Here is a 26,130-nt window from a genome sequence, read left to right as displayed (position 1 = left end):
ACGAGTAGATCTGGTTTTCTAGAGACTATTCTTGCGTCTGTGGTCTCTGTAGCCAACCCTAAGCCTCCGCCTCTTCTTTTTTCACAGCTTCAACCCATTTCACAGATGGTCAAGCGCTGTCATACCGTTCATTTATCGCTTCATTGATCCAGGAGGGGAGTAGACTTAAGTGCGAGGCTATCCCTCATACATAAAACTGCTTACCTTATTTCAGCCATGAATGTCATGAACGGCATGCCAGTGCCTCCTGTGCTCTGGCAGGAAGCTAGAAATTCTGATGGCAGAGTCTACTACTACAATGTCCAGACGAAGGCCACACAGTGGACAAAGCCGTTGGAGCTTATGACTCCTGCAGAGGTGAGCAGAGCTGGATACCTCAGTTTTACCGCTTCCATCCAGTTTACTGACACATATTCAAACTTGACAGCGTGCTTTGTCAAACCAACCATGGAAAGAATACACCGCGGAGGGCGGGCGGAAGTACTGGTACAATACAGAGACCAAGCAGAGCTCATGGGAGATGCCTGAGGTTTACAAGACTGCTCTTGCCCAGCAACCTCCTCAACGACCCATTCCTGCGTAGGTCGTCATCTTGTCCCCTCTCTTTCCTTGCGCTTCCTCTAACTATCTCAACCCCAATTCTAGTGCTCCAACTTTCGTTGCAGGAGGCATCTCCACATTTCCCACCTACCCCCAACAACGGGAGCGTGAACGTGAACGCGAACGTGATGAGCACGACCGGAGTGCAGCAGACCGACGTGGTGATTACGGGCCTACTGATACGAACGGCGTTGTTGCAGGATCCGCCGTTGGCGCACAGCAAACTGAGCCGGAATACGCTAGCTTCGAGGAGGCCGAAGCTGCTTTCATGAAGCTGCTACGACGCAGCAATGTACAGCCAGAGTGGACGTGGGAACAGGCAATGCGTTCAATCATCAAGGACCCACACTATCGCGCGATAAGGGATCCAAGGGACCGCAAGGCCGCCTTTGAGAAATATGCCGTTGAGGTTCGCATGCAGGAAAAGGATCGCGCCAAAGAAAGACTGGCTAAACTCCGTGCAGATTTCGGTACGATGCTGAGAAGCCACCCGGAGATCAAGCACTACTCGCGATGGAAAACTATCCGCCCTATCATCGAGCGGGAGACGATTTTTAGGTCTACGAGTGATGAGAATGAAAGGCGACAGCTATTCGAGGAGTACATTATTGAGCTGAAGAAAGAGAATGCCGAACAAGAACTTGCTTCTCGAAAGGCGGCCAAGGAGGCCCTGGCGGATATTCTTAAAACTTTGGAGCTGGAGCCATATACCAGATGGGCCGAGGCGCAGGGGATTATCCAGTCAAACGAAAGGGTGATGAATGAGGATAAGTTCAAAGCCCTGACTAAATCGGATATTCTAACCGCATTTGAGAACCATATCAAATCCCTTGAGCGTACGTTCAATGATACCCGCCAGCAGCAGAAGGCTAATAAAGCCAGACGAGAGCGCAAGAACAGAGATCAATATATGGAGTTGTTGCAGGAACTGAGAAAGGGTGGAAAGATCAAGGCGGGCAGTAAGTGGATGAATATTCTGCCGATAATCGAGGATGACCCCCGGTATGTTGCCATGTTAGGCCAGGCTGGCTCCACTCCTCTAGATCTATTCTGGGACATTGTGGAAGAGGAGGAGAGAGCCCTGAGAGGCCCTAGAAACGATGTTTTGGATGTTCTAGATGTAAGTTATTCTTTAAGGAATCCCTTGCCTACTTTTTGATTTCTAACACCATGGTAGGATGTACGCTACGAAGTTACACCAAAAACCACCTTCGAAGAGTTCAACGAGATCATGGCTACCGACAGGCGCAGTGCAAGGATTGATCGCGACACTCTCCAGCTAATTTTCGACCGTATCAAAGAGAAAGTCCTCCGACGCACCGAAGACGAAAAGCACGCCGCAGACCGCCACCAACGTCGAGCCATCGATGCCCTCCGCTCGCGCATCAAACATCTCGAACCACCGGTCCGCGCCTCCGATACCTGGGACCAAGTGAAACCCCGCGTCGAGAAACTAGAGGAATACCGTGCACTGGACACGGACGATCTACGTCGCACTGCCTTTGATAAAGTTATCCGCCGCCTCAAAGAAAAAGAAGAGGACGCCGAGCGCGACCGTGATCGCGCCGGCAGCCGCCGTGACCATTACGACCGTTCAGACCGCGACCGTGATCGCGACCGTGATCGCGACCGTGATCGCGATCGCAACGGATACCGCAGCGAGCGACGCAGAGGGGCAACCCCTAGCCGCCTCAGCCGCACGCCCGAGCCGGACGCCTACGAAGCGGATCGGCGCAAAGCACAAGCCGACCGCGAGAGATCCTACCGGAAAGTCAGCGGGCTCTCCCCACCGCCGCCGGGACGCGAGCGCGACCGTGATCGTGATCGTGATCGCGACCGTGGCCGGGATAGAGATAGGGATCGTGACCGGGACCGCGAGCGGGATCGACCCAGCAGCCGCTCTATGCTTAGCCACTATGATCGGCGCGAGAAGGAGGATGAACGGGAGCGCCTGTATCGCTCGCGCGCGGACCCGAGGAGCAGCCGCGATGAATTGGATTACGGTGGCGGCAACGGGGCGGCGGCCGATTCCACGGCGCGTAGTACCACGGGTACGGTTACTAGTGAGCGCAGGCGGCGCAGGGATAGTGAGACGGAGAGCGTTGGGAGTCGGAGTGCGAAGCGGTATAGGAGGGATGGGGGGTCGAGGAGGGATAAGGAGCGAGAGCGGGATAGGGATAGGGATCGGGAGCGGGGGAAGGAGCGGGAGAGGGAGCGGACACCGGAAGAGGTGAAGGAGGAGAGGGTAGTGCATTCGGGGAGTGAGGAGGGGGAGATTGAGGAGGAGTGATGGGTATGACGATGTGGGTGACGATTCGGGGAGTTGTGAGGTGGTGGTAGAGTTTACGTGAAGATGGAAAGTTAGTTTATGGTAGATAGGGTAGGGAATGTATTGATTACTATTTAATTCTCTTCTACTTCTCTTTGGGACCACACGGGAGCTGAGGCTGGCTAGGGTGAGCTTTGGCGGTTTGTTAGAAATCCCATGTTGTCTTCTCTATTTTTCTTTCCATATTAATGTTGGTAATTGAAGGGTTGAGCAAGATTTAAGTAATTCTAAGCGTCCCAGACAATCTTAGAATTCGCTGTGAATATAGAAAAAGTTTTTTACACCCTGCCAAGAATTTCCAACGGGGACTTGGACCAAAAGTTAGAAAACGTGAGACTTGCATTTTCCCTTTCTTACCCTTCATAGCTTCGCAACATGGACAGGTAAAACGAATGAATGATAAAGAAGGTTTGAGGTGAGATAGTTAACTCTTTTAAATTTCGCGTCCGCCAGGTAAAACGGACGCAAAGCAAAGGAACGGACACAGGCTATTTACATATCTGACTATGTTTTAAATCTGCTTTACTATCCTCAAACCCCCCTTTCCCCAAAGTGCCAATTTTCTTGCCACCCCTCCTCCATCTCACGAAACGGCGATTCCTTTTCGGTGGAATTGGCGTCTGGATGGTGTGAGTCGACCAGATAGGGAAGGGCGCAGGTCGACGACATCCGCATATCTCTTTTCGGTTTCTTTGACAGAAAGACGGGCACGTCTTACATTTGAGCAGTCGCAAACGAAACTAGAAATTGTTGTTTTGAAACGGATGCGTGGGAAAGAGAGAAGGGTGGGGGGATAACGTCAGACAAAGACCCGGCGAGAGTCGTTAAATAGCTTGAAACATGGGAATAAATGAAAGACAAAAATAGGGTCAAGAATCAAGCAAACGCCCTTTATGCGCGACAGATAGAGGTAACAAGTGCGATTTAAATAGACCACCCTCACGTAAATGGTTATAAAGTAACAAAAAACACTATGGGGTGGGTATATATCCAGCAGTTTGTTAGGTAAACTTCGTCCGCTGTTTTTTATTGACTATTAGCCTTATTACCTCCTAGCATATAGCAAGTCCGGGTTATAAAGGAGAAAAGTTCATCAGCTCCCGCTCTCTCGTGTTTATAGATTCGTAAAAGCATCATTCTGCATCCCTAGTGCCGCAATATTGTATCGAAGCAAGGAGCAAACGCCCCCAACGTCCCCAACGACGATATGCCAAGGTACCAGGGTAAGATAGATTAGCCCAAGTAAATATTCACTCTGGCACTGAAGGGTTCCAAATGCATGTTCAACAGCAGGGGTATGGGAACGACGAGAACACGCCACTCGGGAAGGATTCGAACAACAACAACAACAACCGGCTAGAGAACCGAACGAAATACTGCTGTTCCCAGCATGCTCTATTGTCGTCTTTATCATCGTCCTCGTCAGCCGATGACTCCTCGTCAGGAAGACCCGTGACGTTGCGTCTCCCCTTTCGGCCACCAGCGCCTTTGCTAACGCCGGAAAATGCTAACACATCAACGCGGTTTTTACTAAAGCGTCGTTTACGTCGACGTCTGTGGTGACCATCCCGGTCATGATTTCGTGGGACGCCCTTTTCAACTCTCTTCTTCCAGGAAGAACTGTTTTTGTAATTGAGTTAGTAAAACATGAGGGAAATAGGGGGTGGTGATATTGGGGAATTGCAAACAAACTCAAAAAGCGGGACTTACATAATTTCCATTCAATTTCTGTTCCTGGTCAAGCTGGCTCTGGTGCTTGTTAATTCGTGGCCGGTAGCTGTTGGGATCACGACGGAAGGTCACGTCCAGGTTTTTCAAGAATTTGTTGCAACCCGTGAGGAGAGACTCTGGGGTATTGGCTTTGGCATCTACGGATGGTTGACCATCGAAGACGATAACGCGGTCAGCAAGGTAAGTCGCCATGATGAAATCGTGCTCGACGATAAAAGCCGTCTTCTTGGTATGCATGATAAAGCGCTTGATGACTCGCGCAGCAACGATACGTTGCTCGGAGTCCAAGTAGGCGCTCGGCTCGTCGATTACATAGATATCAGCTGGAATACCGAGTGCAAGAACAATAGCGACACGTTGCAATTCACCACCGGAAAGATTCTGGACTTCCTGGTCGATGAAGTCATCGAGCTTGAGTGGCTTGTAGACGTCAGTCTGGAACTGGGGCGACAAAAATGCCGCCTTAATACGCTTGAAAAACAGCTGTCGAACAGTACCCTGGAACTTGGGAGTGATTTTTTGTGGCTTCATGCTGATGTTCATGGGAGGCACAGATGTGCGGCCATCTGGCTTCTCCGCTCCAGCAAGCAGTTTACAGAATGTCGTCTTTCCAGTTCCGTTCTCTCCCATCATGACAATAATTTCGGAATCAGTGAATCTCCCGGGCTCGACGGAGAGGTGGAAGCCACCCAAGGTCTTTTCCATTTTTGGGTAACTGAACGCTCTTCCCTTGTCGGCTATGAAATCATCTCCAGCTTCTGCGATACGGAAGGTGAGGGATTCTTCGCGGAATCGCAAGTTCTCTGTGGGGATATGACCATCCAAGAAAATATTGATACCTTCACGAACCGAAGAAGGCAGAGTGACGACACCGTATACAGCAGGGCGACCATAGAGTACGCAAATGAAGTCGGAGAGGTAATCCAGGACAGACAAGTCGTGCTCAACTACAATGACATAATCATCAGGTCGAAGGAGTCCTCTGATAATACGTGCCGCGCTGAGACGCTGCTTGACATCAAGGTAGGATGATGGCTCGTCGAACATGTATCTAGTTGACGTTAGCTTCCTGTTGAAAATACGCCAATAAAAGAAGAGATGGGACATACACATCAGCCTGCTGAACGCAAACAAGCGCAATGGCAAAGCGCTGAAGTTCTCCTCCAGAGAGCAGCCCAATTTCTCTATCCTTAACTTGGTTGAGCTCTATAAAGTAACCTGTTAGTAGTGGTAACAGGTCACAAGGGTGAAAGAAAGGGGCTACAAACCAAGCTCTTTCATGATATGTTCCATATTGTCCATTTGGGAGCGTGCTTTGATAAGGGGCTCTACCTCCTTGACCGGGCCCTTGACCGCTCGGGGAATTTGGTCGACGTACTGCGGCTTCACAACGGCCTTCAAATCATCTTCGAGCACTTTGGTGAAGTAGTCTAGAGGCGGGTTAGAATTTGGTGTGCTTGAAGCCAAAAGGGGGAGGAAGGAAGCCTTTGGACGTATTTCTCACTTTGCAATTCAGAACCACGGAAATACTTCAAGATTTCCTCCCAGTCAGGCGGATTATCGTAACGGCCCAAATTTGGCTTCAATTTTCCACTGAGGATTTTGAGAGCAGTACTCTTGCCAATACCGTTGGTTCCCACCAGACCCAGGACCTGTCCAGGGCGAGGCATGGGCAGCCGGTGAAGTTTGAAGCTGTTCGCCGAATATCGGTGCGTAACCTGGGTCTCTAGGTTGGTGGGCAAGTTGATGATGTGGATGGCTCCAAAGGGGCATTTTTTCGGACAAATACCGCATCCTATACAGAGACGTTCCGAAATGAAAGCAATCTTCGATTCAGGGGTGACTTCGATACAAAGTTTGCCGGAGCGCACGACTGGGCAAGACTTCTTGCATTCTTGACGACATTTCTTGAAAGGATACTTATTAGCTTTGTCTCGGGAATGTACACATAAGCCTAGAAAAGGACAGGGGAGCATAGATCTACCTTGGGTTTGCACTATAGAGGTTACAGAAATAATTGATTAGCCCATTGTGTCGTGATATGTAGCCCATTAGCTCACCAGGGCCAAAAAAATAAAAATTTTTGAGGGGTATGTATGGAATGGCGGGGTATATCTGCACACCTTGTCCGCGTTGACAATGGCAATTCTGGAGAACAGTTAGTAACACCCAAACAGCAAAATAGTCAGTCAAATGCTCACCTGGTTAGTTTGTCCGACATGACGGCGGGAAGTGAATTCTTCAATGACTTGGGTTGAGGTCAAGGAATATATATTTAAACGTGGTGATTTCGTTGCCCGCTTGACGTCAGAAGAGAAGCCTCGCAAAAACTGTTCAAGATGGGCTAATTAAGCCTCACGAAGAAGAAAAACAAAATTGAGGATATATACGAGGAAATAAAAAGCAGTACACTGGAAAGCAAATAAGAAACTGAGAAAGGCCCTGAGGATCGGGCAGCGTGTGGTGTTGTTGGAAAGGAGAAGGGATTTTGGGAATCTTCAGATGTGCGAAGTTGGCGGAGGGCGCTGAAAAATACGACAGGGACGGTACGGTACACCCCGCGATACGGGCCTGTTATCCGTGTGCAAGCTGTCTGGCATTAGTCAGATGGAAATGCAGTGGATTTCACTGGCTGCGCACCCGAAACATAGTGTATTTAGTCCGTATACTCCGTACAGTCCGTAGATACCTAGGTACCAGTTAGGTACAGCTCTTTCTCAGGTCGACAGCAACGAATTCCACAGGGCTTGGTTTCTTATGGCTCCGTTGATATCATTAACGACTGCGTTATGTCGGTACTTGAACAGCATCCCTCTTCCATTTCCTAAGGTTATATATACTCTGAGCAGCATGAGATCTATGAAATATAACCTTCTGTACTTCTGTATTCGTGCCGTAATTTATCAGCGGCTAACCCAGATGGGCGAAATATCACACGGCAATTCGCAATGTGCGGCAGTTGGCCAATCAGAACGCGTTCTACAGCCGCCGGTGTGATGAGTCGCTTAACTGCCCACGCTAAGTTCTATTCAGCTTAGACCCTTTACACACCCTGTCACACTAAACTCTCTTTGGACAAGGCGCTTGGCGGCGGCTCGCAATCTCCAACCATCCAACTTCCGACTCTTCGCTCGCTCTTCTTTCTCCCTTCCTCCAAAACTCTCCCTCCGCCAAACCCGTGCCTCTCATTCTCCCGCAGCACATCCCCTTCCCGCCCTCCCCCCACAACCACAAACACTCTTTTATGCCTTCATATTGTTGCTTGCTACGTGCTTCTGCCTCGGGGCCACCAAGCTATGGATCGTAAGTTTTTATCTGTCCCTTTACCCATCTGCAAAATACGTCTCCCGCGCCTCGCTTGTGTACCTCTCCATTGATCCTCGACCCACACCCTCCTACGCTTGGACACTCTTCGTTTTGATGATGAGTGTCTTCTGCCGCTTGCTACATTGATGGAATCGATGTGGTGATTGCCATAGCATCTGTTTATTGTCTCCATGTCTCGTTATTCTGCATCCACTGTTCTGTATCAACTTCTTCATCCTCTTTTCATCAAACTGTCAATAAAAACCATACATTCCATCAAATCTTCTTATACTACCTTATTATACCATCTATAGAGCTTCTGCAAGTCATATCTCGAGTCGCATACGTGCCCTGTAGCTCCTCCTATGCTTCGAACTGAGTTTTCGCCCATTATTGCTCTTCAATGCTGACCTGTTCTTTGATAGCTAGTAGCATGGTGCTCCCATCCGCCTCGATGACGTCTACCCTGGCAAACGGTCACCAGTCCCCCGTCGCAAATGATGTCCAGGTTATAGATGAGAATCCATCGATACCAACCTTCGATAATCTGTCCGACTTGTCTGAAACAAGTCCCGACGAGCAAGATGCTTCCGACGAAGATGCAGATCATGACCAGAGCGGGGATGCGGAGTCGGATGCCGCAGAGGAGTTTAATCCGGAGATGAGTTCGGACTCCTCAGACAATGAGGATGATCTCGATGGTCAAGCTTCTCCAGCTGCTCAACACCATATTGCTGAGGATGAAAGCGATTCCGCCACTGAAGACGTTTCCGACGCGCAAGCCGCCTCGTTCTCTGGCAACTCATCGACCCATAACCAAAAGAAGGGCACAAAACGAAAATCTCCCATAATCGACGATGACTTTATAAGAAACAATCCAAGCCTCTACGGCTTACGTCGAAGTGGCCGCTCAAGATCCATTCGTCAAAATGTCCAGACTACCTCCGATTCCGACTCTGAAGCCGTCGCACCTCCTTCAAAGCGGAGACGCCGTACACCAAATCGCCCATCCAAACAACTCTCTCGCTCTCAGTCCATTGATTCCGTGTCTGATTCTGATAGTGATGAATATCAGGGTTCGCGTAGTAGAACCTCAAAAGCAAAACGTCGACGGATGGCGCAATCCTCCGATAACCTAATACCTGCACATGCCGAAATTCGCTTTTCAACTAGACGTGCGAATAGAGTATCAAATTATAACGAAGATGATGACGATGATGACTTTGAAGATGAATCGGAAATGATGACACCGGGAGACTGGGTGACTGCGGTCGATGATACAACCCCAGCCATTGATGTAGTACTAAATCACAGGTTTAAGGAAGGCATTGATCTTTCCCGAGATGATCTTAGTCGAGATGACTTTGAGTTCTACATCAAATGGCAAGGGAAATCCCACTACCATGCAACATGGGAGACCGTGGCATCCCTTGCGAGCTGTAGGAGCGTGCGCCGATTAGACAATTACATTCGCAAGATCCTGACCCTAGAGATACAGTACGCAAGAGACCCCGAAATCATTCCTGAGGAGAAAGAAAAATGGAACCTTGACCGGGAACGTGATGTGGATGCTATAGAAGATTATAAAAAAGCAGAGCGTGTCATCGGCTCTCGTGAGATAGACGGTGAAACTGAATACTACGTCAAATGGAAACGACTCTTCTATGACTACTGTACATGGGAACCCGCGTCCCTAGTCAGCGAGATCGCTCAGCGGGAGATCGACCGCTATCTCGACCGCACCTCTCACCCACCCATTTCTAGCAAATCGGAATCAAACCCCTTAACCCGAGCCCACTTTGAGCCTATTCACGGGACCCCGAGCTTTGTTCAGAACGGTGAGCTCAAGGAATTCCAAGTAAAAGGGGTTAACTTCATGGCATATAACTGGGTTCGTGGCCGGAATGTGGTTCTTGCGGATGAGATGGGTTTAGGAAAGACCGTTCAAACTGTGGCCTTTATCAATTGGCTGCGGCATGTCAGGAATCAACAAGGCCCCTTCATTGTTGTTGTGCCGCTCTCCACAATGCCCTCTTGGGCAGAAACTTTCGACAATTGGACTCCTGACTTGAACTATGTGGTTTACAACGGCAACGAAGCTGCCCGAAATATTATAAAGGAATATGAATTATTGATTGATGGAAATGTTAGACGACCTAAGTTCCATGTCCTCCTGACTACTTACGAATACGTTCTCGTGGACGCGACCTTTCTTAGCCAAATCAAATGGCAATTCATGGCCGTTGACGAAGCTCATCGGTTGAAAAATCGCGAGTCGCAACTTTATGCTAAGCTCTTTGAATTCAAGTCGCCTAGTCGACTGCTGATTACTGGAACCCCGGTGCAGAATAACCTAGGCGAGCTCTCTGCTCTGATGGATTTCCTCAATCCTGGGCTGATCCAGATTGATGAGGATATGGATCTAGGTTGTGAAGCAGCCAGTGTTAAATTGGCGGAGCTAACTAAATCTATCCAGCCTTACATGCTTCGTCGGACTAAATCGAAGGTCGAGTCAGATTTACCTCCCAAGTCGGAGAAGATCATTCGAGTCGAATTGTCCGACATACAACTGGAGTACTACAAAAACATACTGACGAAAAACTATGCTGCCCTCAACCAAGGAAGTAAAGGACAGAAACAATCCCTTCTTAATATCATGATGGAGCTCAAAAAAGCTAGCAACCACCCCTTCATGTTTCCCAACGCAGAATCTCGCATTCTAGAGGGCAAAACTGGCCGTGAAGAAATGATGCGTGCCCTCATCACGAGCAGCGGAAAGATGATGTTACTGGATCAACTCTTGGCCAAACTGAAAAAGGACGGTCACCGTGTCTTGATTTTCAGCCAAATGGTCCGCATGCTTGACATCTTGGCTGACTATATGGATGTTCGTGGCTACGCCTATCAACGGCTAGATGGAACAATCGCCGCCGGTCCTCGACGCCTTTCTATCGAGCATTTTAATGCCCCAGAGAGCAATGATTTTGCGTTTCTTCTCTCCACTCGTGCAGGAGGCTTGGGGATTAACCTCATGACTGCTGATACCGTCGTCCTCTTCGATTCTGACTGGAACCCTCAGGCTGACCTTCAAGCAATGGCACGTGCACATCGAATTGGCCAGACTCGCCCTGTGAGCGTTTATCGCCTCGTTTCTAAGGATACTGTTGAAGAAGAGGTTCTCGAAAGAGCAAGAAATAAATTGCTCCTCGAATTTATTACTATCCAGCGAGGAGTTACTGACAAGGAAGCAACTGAACTTAAAGACAAGATGACACGTGCTGGCCACCAAATCAGTGAACCGACCTCTTCTGACGATATATCCCGCATTCTCAAGCGACGCGGCCAGCGCATGTTCGAGCAATCTGGCAACCAGAAGAAGTTAGAGGAATTAGATATTGATTCTGTCCTGGCGAATGCTGAAGAGCATAGAACTGAACAACCCGAAGGCATGGAGGTAGACGGTGGAGAGGAGTTTCTAAAGGCCTTTGAGTTTGTCGACGTTAAAGTGGATGAACTCACATGGGACGACATCATTCCGAGGGAGGAACTCGAACAAATCAAAGCAGAAGAAGAACGTAGAGCGCACGAGCAATTCCTGGCGCAAGAGATTGAGCGAAGTCAGCCGCGCAAACGGAAAGAGCCATTCGATGGGCGACAGGAGCGTCAAGCGAAACGACGAGCCCGGCAACAAGTCAATATCGACGCTGATGACGTATCAGATGCACCACCGCCGCCTGATCCGAGCAGGCCTCTTAGTGAGAAGGAATATAGACATCTCATCCGCGCGTACCTTCGATATGGCGACATAAATGATCGGCAAGACGATTTAATCAGAGAAGCAAGGCTCAGTGACCGGGATATCGATGTTGTGAAAGCTGCATTGGCCGAGGTAATCGAGAAGGCCCATGCTCTATTAAAGGAGGAAAATAACCGCCTCGATGCCCTCGAGCGTGAAGGCAAAAGCTTCACTAAGAAGGAACGGAAAGCAATACTCTTTGACCATCAAGGTGTTAAGCGGCTTAATGCAGAGACAATCGTTGAGAGACCAAATGAGATGCGAATTCTGAGGAATGCTACGGCCGATGTAGCTGACCCTCAAAACTTTCGCGTTCCTGAAGCTACGAAAGGTGCTGACTATACCTGCGCTTGGGGCGCACGTGAAGATGGCATGCTCTGCGTTGGAATAGCTCGCCATGGCTATGGCGCCTGGACACAGATCCGCGACGACCCTGATCTTGCTCTTGCCGACAAGCTCTTCCTTGAGGAACATCGGGTTGACCGGAAAGCGGAGCGTATGAATGGCGGCGGAAAGGGCACGACAAAGTCCCCTGGAGCTGTCCATCTGGTCCGTCGCGCAGACTATCTTTTGTCGGTTCTGAAGGACAAGATAAGCAATGGTGCTAGTGTCATTGCGAAGAGGGCTGTGGATAACCATCATCGCAATAACAAGAAAAATGCTATACATTCTAGAGGCAATGCAAGCGGTAGTGTCTCAGCCTCCCCTTCACCTTCCCTCTCTCGCAAAGCCCGAGACTCAGACAAATCCCGATCTCGTGTCCACAAGTCTCGAGATAGCGCCGATCTTTCGAACACCCCCACAGGTGACAACAGGCCTGGCCACGGCTCTAGCAAGCATCGACGTTTGAAGGACCACCGGCGAGACGAGAACGATCGCGATCGTTCCGGCAAAGCCCGCATGAAGGCTCGTGGGGAAGAGAAGGATCGTTATCGCCATAGCAATGACAGCGGTGGAACCTGTGTCGACAACAACAGTAACGACGCAATACTCAAAGTTATCTTCAAGCCCGTCCAAGAACATCTTAGGAAGGTATCTCAAGTCACCAAGGAGAACATCCCAAGCAAGCAAGATCGAGCGGGAGAGTTGCGCCGGTTACTTCTCCTGATTGGCCGGTTTATTCGAAGCACTTTGGACGGGAACGAAGCACGAGCTTCGCTAGAGGACCGGTTGTGGTAAGTGCTTCCCTTACATACAGAGCTTCGCCATCCGTGTTTTCTAAAATGAAAATAATTCTTTTGATTTCATTTACTAACTCCGCTCTTATCAGGGGATACGCTGCGACATATTGGCCCAACAAAGCCACGCCAGCAGCTGCGCTGCATAACATGTTCGATCGCCTTATGGAGGTTGAGAAGGCCGAATCGACCCAACAACGATAATACACAAGGACCCTTTTCATATCTTTGTGCTGGCTACCGTTGTCTTACGAGACCCTTTCAGATTTGGCCTTTAATTTTTTTTTATATTTTTTTTATCTCAGTTCATGTTTTTTACCTCTTGTTAACGCGCCATCTCGCCGAGCGTCGGGAGGCGTAGGCTTCCTTTCTTTCCTCCCTCCGCATTTTGGGTGCATTTGCCCAGCATATATTTGAGCTTTTTGAGCTTGGAGTTTTTATGGAGGGGGTGTTATATTTACTTAAAACTACATGACATTGCCCATCTGCATTACTTTCTCACCTGTCGCTTTTAACATTCTAGACTTCCCCAGCATGATGGGTGGCGGATCGTTATCTTATCTTTATATTCACTATCTATCATCATGTTTTCTCTGTTCTTTCTTTCTCTCTTCATGTCGATGTTTAGCTCTCTCTTATTTGCTGCATAGCGACGGTGTTTTTATTCTACGCTATTCGCCAACCTTCAGAGCGGTGGGACTTTTGTGTATCAGATCTCTTTTTTTAAGTGGGTGTATGAGTGAGTGAGACGACGAGTTCAATCTTTGTTGATTTAACGCAGTTTCCTAAAAAACCCTCTACTTTTTACAGGGCAGATTATCTTGCTAGATATTCTTTCTATTATAACATGGTGCTCTTCACCTGTTTTCTGTGCTCATATGTGTCTTCTTTTCCGATATATAATCTTTTCTTTTTCTCTCCAAATACATTATCATGTCATTCCTGGCTGGCTGGCTGGCTGGCTCGTGCGTTGGAGGTTGCGGAGTTTGTTCTCTTTTCTCCTTGAGGCTGGAACGGATTAACAAAAGAAATGTCCCACGGGGGGAGTTCTACCAAGTCATTCTTGAATTTTGGTCTTGCGTATATCTTATTTCTTGACAAAAGTGAAAAATAATAATACGTCTACAGGAGGATGCTATTTCTTGTATTCAATATTCTTTGTGAAACATATATTCGACGTATCCGAATACAGGTAGGGTGGGATCTAAGTAACTATGAATAATGTTTCTTGGTATGGTTGAGTTTTCAGGCTATCAGGATAAGCTGCATACATATATATCAAGACAGCCTACGGTAACCTGCCTCTATTGAGCTCATTCTTCCGTCATAATCTCTTAACTGCACCGTTTTGGCATCCCTCTATCACTCGAAAATAAACTATCCTGAGGGCCATGGAGGTCAATAGACGACACGATCACTGTTGAAAGATTAATTACCCAACGGCTCCCAACCAAATCGACAGCGCCTCGACTAAAATGCTATCCTCCATTTGGCAATCTCGGTCAATCAGTTTCCAACAAACAGTACAGGGAAACGTATTCAAGGCAATCAATCATTGGTCGATACCGGCGTTAGTCTGCCAAGGACAACAGAAAGAGGATTTTCGTTGTTGAAACCCGCGGGTTTTGTCAGGGATATCAGACATCTATTGGGTTTCAACTTTCTGGTCAAGGAGCAAGAACGGCAAAGTATGCCCAACTATTTTTGTAAGAGGGTCGTGGCATTTTTTTGCAGTATGGTAAATTATCCCCTGTTCGTTTCCACAGAAACTAAAGGGATCTTCCGCCTGTTGATTAATATCAATTTTTTGGTTGCCCAGTGTTCGTGCTATTCGGGGTGAGCTCTCTAGGCGAAGTCAATGGCCGTTCCGGTTATTTCAGTCGACGCGTTGTCAAGTGGGTAGGGATAGAGGAAATATACATGACGTATTCTGAGATATGGCAATTGATTGTTAAGTTATCAAAGTTTACAAGAAAGAAACAAGCCCAACCTGGGGATATTTGACGCTGTAAATCGGTGCTAGATGCTAAAATAATACAGTAATAATAATGAAAGGAAAAGCCGCCGCCCTTCCCATGAAATATCAAAATCAAAATAGTCTGTTCGCCCAAAGTCTCTTAACATGAATGCTCGTTAACGAAATATTCCACTATCATGAAAAGCAAGGAGTGGGAAACCGAAAAAAAAAAGGAATTAGGCATGTGAATTCGCTACTAAATGATCAAAACGTCGGCTGGTCCCCTCCCTCTCCAGGGGATGTCATGTATCGAGCCTAGGTGACTCAGGACGCTCATTCGATCTTGATACCTCGGGCCGTTTGCTCGCAATAACTGACAACGACGCTTCGTTTAAGGGCATGGCTCCATTCGTCCCTGGAGCAATAGCTATGTCCTCTGCTGATATAGCAGATTTGAACACTCGAAGTTCAGCATGTATAACGTCCTCGAAAATTAACTCCTTGTCTCTCCATGACTCTTTTCGCATTGGCTCGATTATTTCCCAGTCCTGCTTCAGCTGGGCGGCTTCTTGACCAGCCCAGTGGAGCTGGCGACGTAGAAGATAGCATAGTTGCTCTGGGGGGAGGGAAAGTTCATGTTCGTCAAAACCCAATTCCGGGCTCAGATACGGTATTGTTGCCTGGTCGGAATCCTTCGTTACATCGCTTTTATCTCCATCGTTGCTACCTTCCTTAGCGGGCTGTGAGAGCTTTAATTTGATTCTGGGTGTTCTAGTTGTGCCCGTAGCAGTTCCGCTGGCTCCTTTTGCAGTCGCATCTGTAGGGCGAAGTGCATCCGTTTCATGAACCGTTCGCATGTGTTTTGTAAGTGCATCCGAGCGTGTGAAGCTACGATCGCATTCTGTCATTGGGAGAGATGTCAGCCATGTTTAAACTTGAAAAACCGCGACAAATGTATATATTCTCTAAGGTCACAGGAGATGGGCTCACCTGGTAAAGTACAATAGAAGGGCTTCTCCTTCGTATGGCTCCTTACGTGCGCTCGCAATGCGTATCCGCTGGCATGAGTCTGGCCTTTCCGGCCGCAATCGCTCCATTCGCATAGGTATTTCTTTTGTCGAGACCCGATGTGATCTTCGTGTATGTGTTTGACAAGCGCATCCATGTTTCCTAGATCATTCGCATCGCATCCTTCCCATTGGCAAACGGTAACTTGATCCCGCCCTTGTCCGCTATAGTCGTCCTCAATGCCGCCACCGATGAGCGCAAGCGTTAGGGGAGAGTTTGGTAGCTCCCCCGAGCTATCGGAAGAGATCGAGGCAGAAGGGGATGCCGGAGGTATATCTTCGTGAACCGATGAGATAGGAGTATGACGATCCCAGGATGAGATCCCAGTCCGACGGCGCTTTGAAGGTGGCATCTGGGGGGTTGAAACGGTGGGAGAGTGAGGGTGGTCCTCAAACTTCATGTCCTCCGCGAACTCCTCAGAAGCAAGAGAAGAGAGAGGGGAGCCGGGGGAGTCAGCCATTGTGAGAGTGGGGGCTGTGATGTGTTAATCAACCTGTCAAAGGAAGTGAATAGAAATTATCTGGATGGAAGCACCACTGCAATCTGTTTTCTCAACCGGTGTTGAACAATGAACATTCAAGCTGGATGCGGCTCCCTGAACTTTGGGAATCACGTGGCCGCACACTGAAAGATAAAATCGCGAACATCAACAAAATATTCAACCTCAACTTTCCTTGCTTCAATAAGGATTCTTCACTTGGTGAAACTGCGTCTTTCCATACATGTTATGTTACATTCTATTATGCTACTTAAGCAAGGAATACTCGCCATTGTCAATAGCTGCTGTTTGAGTTTACCTGATTACCTGACACTTCCGACTTTGGGTTCGATGGCTCAAAAAAAAAAAAAAAAAAAAAAAAATCGTGGATTCTAGGAACATTACTGCATTCCATGGACTTTCATTCAGGTAAGAAATTCCGTTTATTCGTTCTACATGTCATGATTATCAAAGGATGAATAAGAGAATTCTGCAATACCGACAATTTCCATCTTGTTATGTGAAATTGGCTGTTGACACAAATTCCTACACTTGATCTGACCCCCCCAAAATAATCGTATTGTGCCGTATATCATTTCCAACTGAAGAGAGCCAAAGACTGATTAACTTCTCTAGAACAATGCCTTCAACTGAAACTCATTTTCATAGTAGACCACGTTCTCTAGCAACACGTTCTGTATGATCCTACTCCCATACTCACAATGAAGCTTCCTAAGACCGGGAACTCGCTTCTGCTCCCTCTTAAAACGACGGATATCTTGCCCCAATGATATTGCTTGCTTTGATCGTCTCATCGATCCCCTTCATTTCTTCAGCAGAAAATAGTGGTAGGGTTGCAAGCCCTGACACCCGTTATTTCGATTTGGCTCATGGTATCGGAGTAATCGTGGGCTTTGCTGATGGCCCTATCCAAATCAATACGACCTGAGCAGGGGTTGTTTTCTTTCTCCGGGCAAACGATATAACCCTATCAACAAATTCATGGTTTGCGCTTGAAGCATCGTCCTGGAATCTCGTTAGGTATTTGCGGATATCTCCTGCGGGAATATCGGAGGGTTTGGCTATCCTGCCCTTTGGCCCCTTACGGACTCTGAAGGGCGAGTGTAGCATCAGCTACGTGCTCCTATAACCGGGTGGATGGTCGATACACTTGCGAAAACGATGTAAATATGTATTGTTTGATGAAAGAGGAGCTGAACTTCGGGGTATGTATTGATTATCGTGTCAAAAATGCTAACATCATTGACTATGCCAGAGGTATATATAAGTGCCTGTGGGGCTCAGCACTTCACCGAAAAGAGCGCAAATGCCGGATTGGACAGGGCTATGCCGGGCGATGGTATGGGAGACGGCTATTTCCTGTGGGGCCAGACCCTATTATTAAAAGTAGGGAATAACCAAGTTTACGAAAACCGCTGCTTGAATAGTCATATAGCCTTGTTTATGTTAGCATTCTGTCTAGTGGTTGTGTACATACCCCAGGATAAGTTGAATGGTGATATGGTTATGCCTGCCAGCCTAACAGCCATCGGTTCAGATGCGTTCCCTAACCCGCAGGGCTCAAACGCTTGCGTTGCGTTGACCGTGGCTTCAACATCGGAACATTGGCCATGGTAAGCTTTACTGTTGAGCGTTGCACCTATGATTACGCGAAAAATATGCTATCCGCCTTCTTTCAGCCGTTATGTTGGAGCTTCTTCACGGGATATCAGTCTAGCTAGAACAATGATGTGATCTATCCTCAGCCTCGAGATGTAGGGCTACCAGAATAGAAAGATGGCCTCGGGCTTCAGAACTAATTGGCAGCTATATGTAGGCTCCTTAGTAAATTTAATGGACGTTTTTACAGTGCTTAAGTAACAATGTAAGATATACTCAAAAGAGTGTTTCTCCGAATGCTATAGCAGAGCCACCTCTCAATGTCTCTCATATTTAAATTAGAGTGATTGGCTATTGTCCGAGATATCACCATTTCTGAAATTGACAATAGTTACATCATTAACAGGTGTAGATAGATCTAAACGAACCACGAGCTTCCAAATCTATGCCTTCACCATATGCATGGACATCTTCGATCTAACAGAAATTCGGAGAATACTTCAATGTTATTCCCAATCCATCATGACGAACCAGAAACCGCCCGACGTGGAATACACTTGTTCATCCATGCGACTTCAAATTCTCTATATGCCCCCCAGTACCCCTCGGGAAATATCCTCGTGCGAATAGTCTCATACCCGCGCCTGTGCCAATACGACCCATTGACTATCGCCGCTGTTTTTACCCAGAACGTCAACGGCTTCTGTTGATCCACCGGAGTGATCGCGCCGTTAGCATCCTCCTTCTCGGCCCGTTCTAACCGCTCCAGGAGATCTTGTTCCAGCAGCGCGGCACATCGGACAGCGAGACCAAGCTTGCTCAATTGGGGATCTTGACGGACGACCACAACCCCGAGTTCCCAGTCCGTGACGGACCTGAAATCCATATCAGGGTCCTCATTTTTTGCATTTAGGGCGGCAAGTGTCAAGTTTGTTTCGGAGCCTGGAGGTTCGCGTGGCTCGCTTGTCCCGTTCACCCCATTCTGAGTGGAAATATCTCGAGCATCTTCTTTCTTCAACGCTGGGTCCGAGGCAGGGTCCCATTCGAAATATGCCTTTAATATGCTACAGGCAACTATCCTCGGGGCCTGATTTTTTTGTGTTTGCGTGATGATGCAACATCTTCCCACGGCGTCTAAGCTTTCGACTAACTCTTCTAAACTTTCAAATCTCCCCTGTTCATGCGTCGCAAACGATTCCCTATGGCGAATGTCGAACGCCTCGTTCACCATGGATAGGAGAGCTTCGAGATGCGGGTATGCGGCGAATTGCTTCGCGTCAAGGAGCATGGCTTCAAATTCGGAAGGGAGGTCCATGGTAGAAACCAAAAGGTAGTTATAATGGGTCCTCCTTTGTTGGATCTTTGAGGTATATACCAACAAAAAATAAAATAAAAAATGGCTGGTTGCTGGAGATAGAAAGTGATTTGGCTGTCCACAGATGAGTACACCGTATTATTGTTGGAGGGGTAATGAGGTCGTAGAAAACCAGAGATGACCGTGTCAATTTTGATACCATCCCGGAGAACGGGTCAAGGTTTCATCGTCGCGAGTCAGCTTAACTTCTCAGATGCCTGGATTCCGTACTAAATCTAGTACCCTTGCAACGCCCTGCCGTTGACAGCTTGGCCGTTCAGCGTAGCATAGTTATCAAACTAGCCAGGATGAGCGTCCCTTTTCTTTGGCCCAGAAACACTGTACAACGCTTCGCACATTCATGAATAGAGCGGAAAAGAAACCTAGCAATAAACATTGAAAGTGAGCAGGGTTCACCGTTTTCGGGTTAAAAATGGTATTGATTCATGCCCATTTACAGGAAAAAACGAAGTCGAAAAACCCAGAAGAAGGTTGAGTTTTAAACCCCAATGCAAACAGAATGGCCCGGGCTTTTTACGAGCTCAAACGAAATAAATAACCACACAAATATCAGTTGCTTTTCACGATTTCCCTTGTTCTGGCCGCGTCCTAATTATCTGTTTATTTTCAATTTCTTGAATGACTCTGCATTCTGCCTAATCGCAATCTCAACGGGTAAACGTTCCATGCTGCTTGCACCGTAGAAACCGTGAACACCCTTGGTGCGCGTCAGAACGTATTTGGCGTCTTGCGGTTCAGCAATTGGACCGCCATGGCAGAGCACAATAATGTCCGGGTTAACTTTAATAGTAGCATCACGAATCTTCTGGATGATATTCATAGATTCATCTAAGGATAGTGCGGTGGTCGCCCCGATGGCTCCAGAAGTAGTCAGCCCGACATGGCATACAATAACATCTGCACCTGCTCGTGCCATCTTTTCTCCATCTTCTGGGGTAAACACATAAGGAGTGGTAACCAAATCGAGCTCATGGGCCAATTTGATCATCTCGACTTCCTTGTCGTAGCCCATACCGGTCTCCTCAAGATTTTGACGGAATTTGCCATCGATGAGTCCGACAGTCGGGAAGTTTTGAACCCCGCAGAATCCGATCTCTTTAAGCCGGGCAAGGAACTGTGGCATGGACCTAAACGGGTCTGTGCCGCACACGCCAGCTAGCACGGGGGTATGTTCCACAACTGGGAGGACTTCATCTGCCTGGATTCATTCAATATCACCAGCTGTCTCCCATTTGTTTGTTGGGATATAGTTTCTATTACGACTCACCATTTCGACAACAATCTGATTCGCATCTCCGTATGGCATGAGTCCAGCTAATGAGCCACGCCCGGCCATGCGAAAACGCCCGGAATTGTACACGAGGATAAGATCACAGCCTCCTTTTTCAACACTTTTGGCGGAGAGCCCAATGCCTGAAAGTTCATTAGACATGTTGGAAGGGGTATATGTACTGTACATACCAACACTCGCTGTTTACAAGTAAGATAGACACAGACATAGTACTCACCGGCTCCAGCGCCAACAATTATTTCATCCCTAGAAATTGTATCCCTGAGTCTTTGAAGGACCTCCGCTCGTGTTGTTGGGCGAGGCATAGCTAGCTAGCTGCTGCGACAGGATCTTCTAAATAATGCTAAGGCGGGGCCGTGAAATCTCAACGCAAACAGAGACCGCTGTCTAGTTGATTAGCGAACAAACGGACACAGAACGGCTGACAATAGATTGATGAGATGTTTTCCAGGGAGACTGCAGCGGATAATTGCAAGTGCCATGGAGAATAGAGCTTTATGCTCAACCAACATACATACAATCATGTTGCACAATTATTATTAAGCAGATTTCTTCCCCTCAACCCCGCAAGTCAAGTCACTCAAGTCATTTTCCATCGACGACGAACTTTGTAACTCGCGTCGCTCTGCGGGTTGAAGCATAGTACAAACTGTGCAACAACAGCGTTTATATTTCGGAAGAACACCTTTACGTGGGTAAGACAGATTTACTTGTATCTATCTATGCTTGCTTTGTCTGCACGGCGTATGATGCTTTCCTATATGGAGTAGGGCAGTTCGTGGTAAGTATACATATACAGCAAACGGATGCCGTGCAACACTCGCTGACGATAATTCCAGATTTAATGAAAGGAGAGGTCTAGTGGCCTACTGCTTAAATTATAAATTGGGCACCTTTCGAATTCTTCCATTAAAATTTCAAACCCCCTGCTACTCCTGGACGCCCAACTGCATCCTGAGGAGCGCCAGCCTATCTTATCTCGCGAGGTGCACATCCGTGAAAATGGCAGACCGCCAGCCCCTTGCTAGTACTATCGCCATAATTGGGACCTGCGATTCGAAGCTTGATGAACTGCTATTCCTTCGTGATCGGATATTGGAACGCAATCAGTGCAAAACATTACTGATTGACGTGGGACGAAACCCGTGTCAGCATGAATCAATCGATGTGAAGAATACCGACCTTATTAATGCTGCCACACCATCTTCACAGGGAGGTAGAGGGACAGACATTCTACCGCTCTCCAGAACGGAGTATATCAAGTACATGATAAAATGTGCCAGCTCCTATATCCAAGGCCTGTATTCTCGCGGGACGATTCACGGAGCCGTCTCAATTGGCGGTTCTTGCGGAACTTCTCTTGCATCTGGTGCGATGCGAAATGCGTTACCAGTTGGGTTCCCCAAGTTGATAGTTTCAACGATGGCGAGCGGAGATGTGAAGCCTTTCATAGAGGAGACGGATATCACGATGATGTATAGCGTCGTTGATATAGCAGGCACCAACTCGATATTGAACCATATACTTGCAAATGCTGCCGGAGCCATCGACGGCATGGTCACATCCCACAGGGCGTACATAGACAAACCGGTTGCAGCTAGCACGAAACGGATTGGCGTGACAATGTTCGGAGTTACAACTCCATGCGTCGACCTAATCCGGCTTCACCTGGAGAGTAAATATAACTACGAGGTCTATGTCTTCCATGCTACAGGCGCCGGTGGCAGGGCCATGGAGCGGCTCATTCGAGAAGGGAAAATCGATGCCGTTGTCGATGCGACTACGACGGAAATCGCAGACGAGTTATTTGGCGGCATTCTTTCCGCTGGCCGTGACCGTCTGCGCGCAGCCGCCGAGGCTGGAATCCCGCAGGTGGTCAGCGTAGGCGCCTGCGATGTCATCAATTTTGGGCCGAGAAACACAGTTCCCGAAAAGTTCGCTACTCGCAAACTCCACGAGCACAACCCTACAGTCACCTTAGCCAGGACTAGCGAAACCGAATGCGCTCAGATTGGAGAATTTATTGCGACACAACTTCGCAACCACGTTGTCAATCCAAAACTCGTCGAGGTCATTCTGCCCACTGGGGGCCTTAGCCTCCTGTCGACCCCTCACGGTCCGTTCGATGATCCCAGCGCTGATAAAGCTCTTTTGGACGCGTTGGAGTCCGGGCTAGAATCAAGCGGTATCAAAGTGTTAAAGAATGAAAGAGACATCAACAATGGAGAATTTGCTGTGTTGCTAGCTGAGTCCTTGGTCTCACTGATTCGGGCGCAATCCTAATATTAGTCTGAAGTAAATGAGGGATGTTGTAATGCCTTCACGGTGCTAGTGTTTCCTTCCAATTTCAGCTCTAATACTTTTTTTTTTTTTTTTTTTTTTCTTCCCTATAATTCTCTTTTCCGGGAGGGCATTTTCGGTTTAGTTAATATATTCACCATCTTAGGCGGCTCATACCTTGTTTCCCAATGAATCCAGGAGAACAGACCATAACTTGACATTTTCATGGCGCATAAGGGAGAGATACGGGGGGAAATATAGCATTCCCTCGTAGATATTTGCAGTTCTGTAATGAAATTGCGTTGAAAACCGAATGCTCAACAAACACACGTGGTCTAGCCCGGAACATCGACGGCCCGAATGCTTGGCAGCAAAGCGGGATAATTCAGGTAAAAAAAATGGCATCAACCTCAACAACCTCATCCCTAACGTCTCCTTTCTCGATATACCTCCTCTTTCTTCCATATCCTTAGTTTATTATCTCCTCAGGTACGTCTCCCACTCTCGTTACTACCTACCTCTAACTTGGCTACATATATAAATTCTTCAATTGGGTTTCAAGCTTCCCCAACTGACTGATCGCTTACAGAAAACTACCCCGCTTCCCCTTCCGTTACCAAACCCAAACACAGCCATCATGACCGCCCCAGCCCACAAGTTCAAGGTTGCTGACATCGTAAGTAATCTGCTCTACTAATGACATGGGCAATTGATCGATTGGACTCACCACTTTATTTTTTAGTCATTGGCCGCCTTCGGCCGCCGGGAGATTGAACTCGCCGAAGGGGAGATGCCTGGCCTCATGGCCATTCGTGCCAAATACGCCGAATCCCAGCCATTGGCGGGTGCTCGCATTGCCGGATGTCTTCATATGAGTACGTCCACTTCTCTTGCATCTATTAATTTGACCACCTGTTAACTGATGTTTGGCCGTTAGCCATCCAAACCGCCGTTTTGATCGAGACGCTCAAGGCCCTTGGTGCTGAAGTCACTTGGACCAGCTGCAACATTTTCTCCACTCAAGATCACGCTGCGGCTGCCATTGCTGCCTCAGGAACCCCTGTGTAAGTTTATTACTTTCCCAGCTTCCCCGTTTTTATCTGTTTTATTCCATGGGATGGGCTCTTACATGTTATGCGTGCAGATTCGCCTGGAAGGGTGAGACCGAGGAGGAGTACGACTGGTGTCTTGAACAACAGCTGGTTGCATTCAAAGATGGAAAGCACCTCAACCTCATTCTTGACGACGGTGGTGACTTGACTGGTCTTGTGCACAAGAAGTACCCTGAGATGCTTAAGGACTGCTACGGACTATCAGAGGAGACTACCACTGGTGTTCACCATCTGTACAGAATGTTGAAGAACAAAGAGCTTCTTGTTCCCGCTGTCAATGTTAACGACTCGGTCACCAAGTCCAAGTTCGACAACCTTTATGGGTGCAGAGAATCTCTCATTGACGGAATCAAACGTGCCACTGATGTCATGATTGCTGGGAAGGTTGCTGTTGTTGCTGGGTTCGGCGACGTTGGAAAGGGATGTGCCCAGGCCCTGCACAGCATGGGTGCCCGTGTCATTGTGACCGAGATCGACCCTATCAATGCCCTTCAGGCTGCTGTGTCTGGTTTCCAGGTCACCACCATGGAGGAGGCTGCCCCAGTTGGTCAAATCTTCGTTACCACCACTGGGTGCCGTGATATTTTGACGGGCGAGCACTTCTCCGTCATGAAGAATGACGCTATTGTTTGCAGTAAGTAATCCTTGGGCAAGGCTATTATTTTGGTCAGCTCTGCTAACACGAACATAGACATTGGTCACTTCGACATTGAGATTGATGTTGCTTGGCTCAAGGCCAACGCCAAATCTGTCCAGAACATCAAGCCCCAGGTCGACCGCTTCCTAATGCCAAACGGCCGCCACATCATCCTCCTTGCCGAGGGCCGATTGGTCAACCTTGGCTGTGCCACTGGCCACTCCTCCTTTGTCATGTCTTGCTCCTTCTCCAATCAAGTCCTTGCCCAGATCTTGCTCTACAAGTCTCAAGATGAAGAATTTGGCAAGAAGTACGTCGAGTTCGGCATCACCAGCGGCAAGCGAGATATCGGTGTCTACGTCCTCCCCAAGGTTCTCGATGAGCAGGTTGCTCTTCTGCACCTTGAGCACGTCAATGCCAAGCTGTCCAAGCTCACGCCCAAGCAAGCAGAATATCTGGGCTTGGAGATCGATGGTCCTTTCAAGGCTGAGATGTGAGCTAACCCCCCCAAAAGAACTTTGCCTTGCTTTTATACTACTGAAGAAACATATGCTGACTGACTCCTTTCCTCGACAGCTACCGTTACTAAATCTATTCTCTTTTATTTTTCGGTGCATATACAACTGCGCAATATGCTGGGGTGTGCATGCATGACACATAGACATTTCAACATGAGGCTACGATGTTATGAATAAATCGCAGGGCTACTATTAGTCCATCATTTAGACCCGGGACCCAGGAAATATTAAAAGCACTTGTCCTTCAACGGCAAAACTTGTCAAATTCGCATAATATGGGGTTACTGTTTTCTTTTTTCTTTTCACTTCCTTCAGTTTGGTTCATATTTTTGCGCGTCGGGTAAATAATACTCTTTTTAACTTATTCTATTTTTCGTTGGTGTTTTTGACTTGTGTTGTTTATTTTGTCCCCTTCTTATTTGTGTCAGTTGATGGTTTTCAACAAGGGCAACTCAGACGTTCTAGAAAGCATCAACGCTATTCTATATTCTCGGAGCCACGTTTCCTTCTAAACCCCCCCGGGGCTCCAAGGAAATCCTGGAGGGTCATTAATAAGATTCCCCCTCTAAAAATAAATTTCAAGATTTCAACATAGCAACTTGTATCTTGTAACCCGCAACTTTTGCGTTTGTCGATTGAAAACAAGTAGGGACTTTGGTTGTCAAATATCACGGGAAAAGCCCCATGAATGCTCAAGAAGTTCATAATCTTTCGTTCAGCCTCCTAAATGAAAAGTATGAAGCGAAAATACTCGAAATCTCCATCATCAAGTACATACAACACATCTCTCTCGCGGATATCTGCAGCTACTTGTATGCTGCATTCTGTTTGCCTTCTGCAGCCGAGAAGTATAT

General features: G+C 47.8%; 9 protein-coding genes across 11 annotated transcripts; 5 read left to right on the top strand and 4 right to left on the bottom strand.

Moving 5' to 3' along the window:
* The first annotated feature begins 46 nt into the window (after nt 1–46).
* BDBG_05981 (formin binding protein) lies at nt 47–3,349 on the top strand. Its single transcript, XM_031722395.1, has 4 exons — nt 47–357; nt 428–579; nt 646–1,720; nt 1,778–3,349. Exons 1-4 carry the CDS (start codon nt 217–219, stop codon nt 2,888–2,890), a joined length of 2,481 nt encoding a protein of 826 aa, XP_031579275.1. The 5' UTR covers nt 47–216; the 3' UTR covers nt 2,891–3,349.
* Nucleotides 1,577–7,609, bottom strand: BDBG_05980 (translation initiation factor RLI1). The gene is made up of 9 exons (XM_031722394.1): nt 7,358–7,609; nt 6,862–7,253; nt 6,784–6,808; nt 6,645–6,656; nt 6,165–6,567; nt 5,929–6,090; nt 5,770–5,866; nt 4,640–5,711; nt 1,577–4,549 (listed from the first exon to the last, which is right to left on the bottom strand). The coding sequence occupies exons 2-9, from the start codon at nt 6,879–6,881 to the stop codon at nt 4,526–4,528; spliced, it is 1,815 nt and encodes a 604-aa protein (XP_031579274.1). The 5' UTR covers nt 6,882–7,253; nt 7,358–7,609; the 3' UTR covers nt 1,577–4,525.
* Nucleotides 7,380–15,049, top strand: BDBG_05979 (chromodomain-helicase-DNA-binding protein 1). Of its 3 annotated transcripts, none has more exons than XM_031722392.1 (4): nt 7,380–7,963; nt 8,392–12,937; nt 13,033–14,678; nt 14,760–15,049. In XM_031722392.1, the coding sequence occupies exons 1-3, from the start codon at nt 7,957–7,959 to the stop codon at nt 13,142–13,144; spliced, it is 4,665 nt and encodes a 1,554-aa protein (XP_031579272.1). In that variant the 5' UTR covers nt 7,380–7,956; the 3' UTR covers nt 13,145–14,678; nt 14,760–15,049. The 3 variants fall into 3 exon arrangements, with proteins under 3 accessions (XP_031579272.1, XP_031579273.1, XP_002623805.2); XM_031722393.1 differs by having other exon boundaries at nt 7,380–8,126; XM_002623759.2 differs by having other exon boundaries at nt 13,033–15,049.
* On the bottom strand, nt 13,539–16,682 carry BDBG_05978 (C2H2 finger domain-containing protein). Its single transcript, XM_002623758.2, has 2 exons — nt 15,888–16,682; nt 13,539–15,798 (listed from the first exon to the last, which is right to left on the bottom strand). The coding sequence occupies exons 1-2, from the start codon at nt 16,423–16,425 to the stop codon at nt 15,200–15,202; spliced, it is 1,137 nt and encodes a 378-aa protein (XP_002623804.1). The 5' UTR covers nt 16,426–16,682; the 3' UTR covers nt 13,539–15,199.
* A 1,012-nt stretch (nt 16,683–17,694) lies between these two features.
* Nucleotides 17,695–18,198, top strand: BDBG_05977 (uncharacterized protein; the record flags this gene model as incomplete). Its single annotated transcript, XM_031722391.1, has 3 exons — nt 17,695–17,803; nt 17,927–18,077; nt 18,144–18,198. The coding sequence occupies 3 exons, from the start codon at nt 17,695–17,697 to the stop codon at nt 18,196–18,198; spliced, it is 315 nt and encodes a 104-aa protein (XP_031579271.1).
* A 203-nt stretch (nt 18,199–18,401) lies between these two features.
* On the bottom strand, nt 18,402–19,378 carry BDBG_05976 (uncharacterized protein; the record flags this gene model as incomplete). The annotated part of the gene is made up of 2 exons (XM_002623756.2): nt 18,402–18,481; nt 18,595–19,378. 2 exons carry the CDS (start codon nt 19,376–19,378, stop codon nt 18,402–18,404), a joined length of 864 nt encoding a protein of 287 aa, XP_002623802.2.
* A 652-nt stretch (nt 19,379–20,030) lies between these two features.
* BDBG_05975 (TIM-barrel enzyme family protein) lies at nt 20,031–21,034 on the bottom strand (the record flags this gene model as incomplete). The annotated part of the gene is made up of 3 exons (XM_002623755.2): nt 20,031–20,636; nt 20,706–20,851; nt 20,947–21,034. 3 exons carry the CDS (start codon nt 21,032–21,034, stop codon nt 20,031–20,033), a joined length of 840 nt encoding a protein of 279 aa, XP_002623801.1.
* BDBG_05974 (UPF0261 domain-containing protein) lies at nt 20,595–23,398 on the top strand. The gene is made up of 3 exons (XM_002623754.2): nt 20,595–20,891; nt 20,956–21,510; nt 21,569–23,398. Exon 3 carries the CDS (start codon nt 21,732–21,734, stop codon nt 23,010–23,012), a length of 1,281 nt encoding a protein of 426 aa, XP_002623800.1. The 5' UTR covers nt 20,595–20,891; nt 20,956–21,510; nt 21,569–21,731; the 3' UTR covers nt 23,013–23,398.
* Nucleotides 23,399–23,427: 29 nt separating this feature from the next.
* Nucleotides 23,428–26,024, top strand: BDBG_05973 (adenosylhomocysteinase). Its single transcript, XM_002623753.2, has 7 exons — nt 23,428–23,498; nt 23,599–23,685; nt 23,752–23,884; nt 23,947–24,073; nt 24,154–24,755; nt 24,813–25,251; nt 25,335–26,024. Exons 2-7 carry the CDS (start codon nt 23,647–23,649, stop codon nt 25,345–25,347), a joined length of 1,353 nt encoding a protein of 450 aa, XP_002623799.1. The 5' UTR covers nt 23,428–23,498; nt 23,599–23,646; the 3' UTR covers nt 25,348–26,024.
* The last annotated feature ends 106 nt before the right edge of the window (nt 26,025–26,130 follow it).

The sequence above is a fragment of the Blastomyces gilchristii genome (genome assembly GCF_000003855.2).
Source record: "Blastomyces gilchristii SLH14081 genomic scaffold supercont1.12, whole genome shotgun sequence".
Classification (NCBI taxonomy): Eukaryota; Fungi; Ascomycota; class Eurotiomycetes; order Onygenales; family Ajellomycetaceae; genus Blastomyces; species Blastomyces gilchristii.
The sequence above is the reverse complement of the archived record's forward strand: the minus strand, read 5'-3'. Positions and strand labels throughout refer to the sequence as shown.

Bases quoted from the DNA above. Each gene is read 5' to 3' on its own strand.
- BDBG_05981 (XM_031722395.1), top strand. From the start codon at position 217: ATGAATGTCATGAACGGCATGCCAGTGCCTCCTGTGCTCTGGCAGGAA. The intron at 358-427 runs GTGAGCAGAGCT...CAAACTTGACAG, and splicing joins AGCTTATGACTCCTGCAGAG to CGTGCTTTGTCAAACCAACC. The intron at 1,721-1,777 runs GTAAGTTATTCT...ACACCATGGTAG, and splicing joins ATGTTTTGGATGTTCTAGAT to GATGTACGCTACGAAGTTAC.
- BDBG_05980 (XM_031722394.1), bottom strand. From the start codon at position 6,881: ATGTCGGACAAACTAACCAG. The intron at 6,091-6,164 runs GTGAGAAATACG...ACCCGCCTCTAG, and splicing joins CCGTGGTTCTGAATTGCAAA to ACTACTTCACCAAAGTGCTC. The intron at 5,712-5,769 runs GTATGTCCCATC...AACGTCAACTAG, and splicing joins TGCGTTCAGCAGGCTGATGT to ATACATGTTCGACGAGCCAT.
- BDBG_05979 (XM_031722392.1), top strand. The intron at 12,938-13,032 runs GTAAGTGCTTCC...CGCTCTTATCAG, and splicing joins TCGCTAGAGGACCGGTTGTG to GGGATACGCTGCGACATATT.
- BDBG_05978 (XM_002623758.2), bottom strand. From the start codon at position 16,425: ATGGCTGACTCCCCCGGCTCCCCTCTCTCTTCTCTTGCTTCTGAGGAG. The intron at 15,799-15,887 runs GTGAGCCCATCT...TCCCAATGACAG, and splicing joins CTTCTATTGTACTTTACCAG to AATGCGATCGTAGCTTCACA.
- BDBG_05974 (XM_002623754.2), top strand. From the start codon at position 21,732: ATGGCAGACCGCCAGCCCCTTGCTAGTACTATCGCCATAATTGGGACC.
- BDBG_05973 (XM_002623753.2), top strand. From the start codon at position 23,647: ATGACCGCCCCAGCCCACAAGTTCAAGGTTGCTGACATC. The intron at 24,074-24,153 runs GTAAGTTTATTA...TTATGCGTGCAG, and splicing joins GCTGCCTCAGGAACCCCTGT to ATTCGCCTGGAAGGGTGAGA. The intron at 24,756-24,812 runs GTAAGTAATCCT...ACACGAACATAG, and splicing joins GAATGACGCTATTGTTTGCA to ACATTGGTCACTTCGACATT.